At 43.0% G+C, this 6,020-nt stretch overlaps 1 protein-coding gene across 2 annotated transcripts; it reads right to left on the bottom strand.

Annotated features, from left to right (window-relative positions):
• Positions 1–569: 569 nt before the first annotated feature.
• Positions 570–5,279, bottom strand: LOC112248763 (myeloid-associated differentiation marker homolog). 2 transcript variants are annotated; one of them, XM_024418058.2, is made up of 2 exons: positions 5,187–5,279; positions 570–1,801 (listed from the first exon to the last, which is right to left on the bottom strand). In XM_024418058.2, exon 2 carries the CDS (start codon positions 1,654–1,656, stop codon positions 805–807), a length of 852 nt encoding a protein of 283 aa, XP_024273826.1. In that variant the 5' UTR covers positions 1,657–1,801; positions 5,187–5,279; the 3' UTR covers positions 570–804. The 2 variants fall into 2 exon arrangements, with proteins under 2 accessions (XP_024273826.1, XP_042154202.1); XM_042298268.1 differs by lacking the exon at positions 5,187–5,279 and adding an exon at positions 4,524–4,677.
• Positions 5,280–6,020: the final 741 nt, after the last annotated feature.

The following is a 6,020-nucleotide window of genomic DNA, read 5'->3' as shown; positions in this document are numbered from 1 at the left end:
TCAGAACCGTCCAGAGTAGTGATGCTAGTCGGGTGGGCGGGTGCGGCAGCGAACGGTTGAAAAGCATGCATTTGGTTTTACTAGCGTTTAAGAGCAGTTGGAGGCTACGGAAGGCGTGTTGTATGGCATTGAAGCTCGTTTGGAGGTTAGTTAACACAGTGTCCAAAGAAGGGGCAGATGTATACAGAATGGTGTTGTCTGCGACATCGTTGATGTATACAGAGAAAAGAGTAGGCCCGAGAATTGAACCCTGTGGTACCCCCATAGAGACTGCCAGAGGTCCGGACAATAGGCTCTCCGATTTGACACACTGTACTTGGTCTGAGAAGTAGTTAGTGAACCAGGCGAGGCAGTCATTTGAGAAACAAAGGATGTTGAGTCTGCCGATAAGAATGTGGTGATTGTGATTGACAGAGTCAAAATCCTTGGCCAGATCGATGAAGACGGCTGCACAGTACTGTCTTTTATCAATGGCGGTTATGATATCGCTTAGTACCTTGAGCGTGGCTGAGATGCACCTGTGACCAGCTCGGAAACCAGATTGCACAGCGGAGAAGGTTTGGTGGGATTCGAAATGGTCAGTGATCTGTTTATTAACTTGGCTTTCGAAGACTTTAGAAAGGCAGGGCAGCATGGATATAGGTCTATAACAGTTTGGGTCTAGAGTGTCACCCCCTTTGAAGAGATGCTTGTTGAAGATAAAGGCAACGCAGAAATACTTTCACAACTGAATTAATTATACACAGTAGTTTTTGTCCCACCTCCCTCTCCTCTCCTTCCCTTCCAATCTCTCCCCCTCCTCCCTCACACACTGACAAAAACCAGGCGTGCAGAGTAAGCCAGATCTGCCAGGTAGAGCAGGAAGTTGAGAGCGGTGAGAACTGCAACCATCAACAGTGTTGGCTGCTGCCGGATTTGGATGTGGCTGTAACTCTTGTCAAACTGGAACACGGGCCAGATGATGGTGGCGGTCAGGTACATGACAACAGCCAGCAGGCCATAGGCTGACAGGAAGCGTGCGAAGGGGAACGGGAGAAAGCCGGTACACTCCCCGACACACAGCACCACCACAGCTGCCGACAGGATGAAACAGACACAGTAGACCGCCATGCACCACTTGAGCGCTGCGTGATGATCGTACGACACCGGGTCGCTGACCAGCATGAAGATGATGCAGGCCACGAAGGTCTGGCACACCTTGAGCAGGCCTGGAGACGTGGCCATGTAGCCCACCACCTCGCCCGGCTGCGCCCGCGTCAGGGTCACCTCCCACAGGTAGGCCACGGTGGCCAGGCAGGAGAAGACGGTGGAGGCGATGCGTCTGTCCCGGGCCTCCCCGTGGTTCTGCTGGCCCTTGAGGAAGTAGACAGGGAAGATGACAGAGGCGGAGAAGCAGAGCAGGGTGGCGTAGCAGGCCATGGTGATGGGAAAGTTTTTCCAGGAGACAGGGGCTCGGGCCTGGAGGCCAAAGTGCTCCACCAGCAGTATCAGCAGGGTCATGGAGAAGCTGAAGGCCCAACAGAACACACACCAGTCTGCTAACCCATGGGAGAGAGAGGCCTCACGGGCCACCACACTGAAGGCCACGCAGGAGAACAACTGTGCAGCCACACGCACCCACAGCAGCTGGGAGGTGGGCAGCACAATCAATGGCATGGTGGGAGGTGTTATACTGTCAAGTTATACAGGGGAGTGGGGAATATGTACTGTAATATAGCTGAACACCGTAATAGTCCTTGTTCTGGCCCTTCCTCAGATACAATTAAAAGACTCTGAACTTGTCCTGTTCTCATCCAGGGTTCTGCAAGGAGATAAAGAAACAAAGCAAGATTTAGGGGCCAGGCAAATCACAGAACATCCCAATTTAGAAATGCAGTATAACACAAAAGTGAGTACACCCTTCACATTTTTGTAAATATTTGAGTATATCTTTTCATGTGACAACACTGACCTTGTAACACTAACGAGTCACATGACCCCGGGGAGGGAAAATGGCTATTTGGGCCCAATTCGGACATTTTCACTTAGGGGTGTACTCACTTTTGTTGCCAGCAGTTTAGACATTAATGGTTGTGTGTTGAGTTATTTTGAGGGGACGGCAAATGTACACTGTTATACAAGCTGTACACTCACTACTTTACATTGTAGCAAAGTGTCATTTCTTCAGTGTTGTCACATGAAAAGACATACTCAAATATTTACAAAAATGTGAAGGGTGCACTCACTTTTGTGATATACTGTAAATAAAAATGAAACCATTGTGAGATTGTGAAACTGAAACCGTCAACATGACTCTCAGTTCTACATACATGAGAGCAGTTCTTGAAAATGGTTCCCAGTCACTTCTTCCCTGCATGTCCCTCCCTCCCCAGAGAGATGCCTGATTACATGCTCTCCTAGTTTAAGTACACACATTACATCAACATGGCTTGACTCGCAGTTCTAAGTTTAAATGCATGAGAGAATTGTATTCACTGTGACAATACGTGCTAACAAATTGAAAGAAATACGTTTTTTTGTACGTATGGGAAATTTCAGGGACTTTTTATTTCATGTCATGAACACTTTACATGTAGTGATTATATTTTTATTCAGTATAATTTAAAGATCCATATTAAGTATTGGATCTTTAAAATACAGCTTTTTCATGACCCTGCAGTTTACCTATACAATGTCTGATGGTGAAGTAAACAAAATACATAAATGAGCTCTCCACAATGAATTTCAATATTAAACTAATAAAAATAGTCAAGCTCCTGCAACCATGGAAAAGTAAATGCCTGTCTATTTACGGTAAAAAATGACACTGATTAACTCCTTAGTCATATCTTAGTTTACTTTACTTACTTATGGCCTTGCCTACCCCAGATGATTTGTATTTCAAATCATATGAACAAAAAATGTTTTGCTTTATCTGGGATGCTAAACCAGACAAGATAAAGCATGCCCATCTATAATGAATATAAACTGGGTGGGCTGAGATTAAATATAAAAGCTCTAAACCTCTAAAAGCTTTACTTATACAAATGTTTTACTTGAACCCAATATGGTTCTCAAGTAGATTACTAAGAAAAACTCATCCCTTGTTTAAAGATTGCCTTTGTGCAGATTGCCACGTCTCATTTTCGATTATTTGAAAATTAAACCTTGTTCAAAGTATCTCTTGTTGAAACAAGCATTGCAGAGCCTGGCATGTTGGGAGCTTGGGCCGATAGGTTGCTGGTTCGGGTTCCCGATTTAACTTGGTGGGAGATTTGTTGACGTGCCCTTTGGCGGGGTGCTTTGACCCTGATTTTTCCTGTGGGTTGCTCTGGATGGGAGTGTCTGCTAGATGACTGAATGTAACGTAAATGTTGAGCGGCTTCACTGCAGGTATATTGTATGTTTTAATATTCAATACATTTTAACAAAAACTAGAGTTTCTATTAGACAAATTCAGGTAAGTCCCTCCCTGTTTAGCTTGCTTCCGTTTAAGAAACATTTCGCATCAGAATCGGCGGAATGAATACACCCCTAACCAGTGCAAAACATTTCGCTATGGTGTAAAATGTTTTCGCTACAGTGTGCACAAATTCATTTTGTTCAACCCAGCTCTTTAGGGTTGTTAGGCCTACTAATTGATTACCAACCCCCCCCCACCCCTCCCTCCTGGTCACATGTTATACTCCTCCAGTAGGTTACACTTATCGGTAACACTTTATTTGGATAGTCCATCTGATCCTCTACAGACTATATATAGTCTATCAGAAAGATTTCAACTAACTATCTACTAACCCTAACCTCAACCCTTATCAACAGATATTGTTGATGGTCATACTGTACTATCTGTAAACCATCTACAGATGGATATCCCGGACTATCCAAATAAAATGTGACCCACTTCTCCTCACACTAAGAAAGATATAGCAGTCAGAGAGAAAAAATATATTCTAGCTGTGACTTGTACTAGGCTAGGGAGTATGCACACAGTAATGAGGAAATAAAAAAACAGTGAATTCAGACTCAGAAGGCATTTCCTCCTTGACGTCGTCGCTCTCTATTGGCATTGGCATCATCCCTTTGCATTGGGCCAAAGCTAAGATCCTAAGACTTCGAGACACGTCTGCATCCCAAATGGTACCCTATTCCCTACACAGTGCACTACTTTTGACCAGAGCCCTATGGACGTGGCCTTTGACTCATATTTAATATACTCATGAACTGAATGCAAGGTACACTGATACTTCAGTCATCCTCATCATATGCTTGTCAGTAACACATTGACTTCCTCTTCAGTGTGTCAAGCTCTAAACCTGGCTTCTTTAAGGCTTTGTTGCTTTAAGTACTTCTTTACTGAGTCTATTAGCCAGAGGAGAGCTTTAAAATAGCCTCCCTTCCTCTCTGGCCGCGGAAGAAAAACAGGAAGCTGAACTAATGTCTCCATCTCACATCTACAGGGGCCCAGATACTACTAGCCTACTGTACCGTAGACCTAGTCCACATGGAAATGACAAGTTTGTGATATAAAACTGGGTTACACAAACCTTGGGCTTGTTTACTGGACCCAGATTAGACCAAGGCTACTCCTAGACGAGTCCAGGACTAGGATGAATCTGTGTCTGGGAAGCTGGCCCACATTGTCAATACCATATTCCATTTCTCTTTTAGATGGGGTCCGAGTTACTCACATCTGGAGGCTGGGGAACAAAACTAAACGGAGGTGAAATGGGGGTTAGGAGGATGTGATGGGTGCAGTTATGGTATGTGCCCAAGTCTCCCTCTCTCTCTCTCTCTCTCTCTTGAAAAGGAAGTATTGCAATATTCTTAGCAGGAGAGTGCTGGTTTTATTGTTTATTTTCATGCCAGTGAGAAATTCCCTATGAATGTTTTATTTAGAATTTAAATGATTCTAATATTGGCAGGATGTTCAAACTGAAACACATGGGGAGAAAAGTTCATCAAAGCATGACCAGACTTGTTGATGGTATTTCCAACACATACGGATCATCAATGATGAGTGAGTGAGTGCACAAGCGTAAGGGCTGTGGCTGACGCGACGCACTGCACCTAAGTAGATTAATGCTATGGTATCTGAGGCATTCTCATTGGACTAAAAATAGAAAGTAACGGTATTTTCTGTACCTTCTTTCTCGTCTAGACTTCACTGGAATAGAAATAGCATTTTAAAGAAGAACGGTTATTCTTACCTCTGATCTCGCATGGTCTTCTTCCTTCCTGTTACCGTTTTGGAGCCGGGGCGGGCACTTTTACGCTCGCGACCACTTCGTCTACAGGTAACTGCCAAAATAATGGAAACACTTGAGTAAATTAGGGATACAACAAGTGGTGGAAAAAGTACCCAATTGTCATACTTGAGTAAAAGTAAAGATACCTTAATAGAAAATGACTCAAGTAAAGTCACCCAGTAAACTCCTAGTGGAGTAAAAGTAAAAAGGCATTTGGTTTTAAATATACTTAAGTACCAAAAGTAAATGTAATTGCTAAAATATACTTAAGTATCAAAAGTAAAAGTATAAATAATTTCTAATTCCTTATATTAAGCAAACCAGACGGCACAATTTTCTTGTTAATTTTTTTTTTACCGGATAGCCAGGGGCATAATTTACAAACAACACATGTGTTTAATGAGTCCGCCAGATCAGATGCAGTAGGGATGACCAGGGACGTGTGAATTATACCATTTTCCTGTCCTGCCAAGCATTCAAAATGTAATGAGTACTTTTGGGTGTCAGGGAAAATGTATGGAGTAAAAAGTACATTCTTTTTTTCAGGAATGTAGTGAGGTAAAAGTAAAAGTCATCAAAAATATAAATAGTAAAGTTGGGTACAGATACCCCAAAAACTGCTTTAAAATATTTTTACTGAAGTACTTTACACCACTGGATACAATGCATATTGAACGCAAGTGCTTCCACACAAGTGTGTGGTTCCTCATTTAAATAAGAATTTTATATCCCATTATGCTTAGGGTCATGTATAGAATGCTGGGCAGGACATTATTTGGACTACCATGGCTATGC

Source organism: Oncorhynchus tshawytscha, linkage group LG15, assembly GCF_018296145.1.
Source record: "Oncorhynchus tshawytscha isolate Ot180627B linkage group LG15, Otsh_v2.0, whole genome shotgun sequence".
NCBI lineage: Eukaryota > Metazoa > Chordata > Actinopteri > Salmoniformes > Salmonidae > Oncorhynchus > Oncorhynchus tshawytscha.
This window is presented reverse-complemented; position numbering and strand designations above follow the sequence as displayed.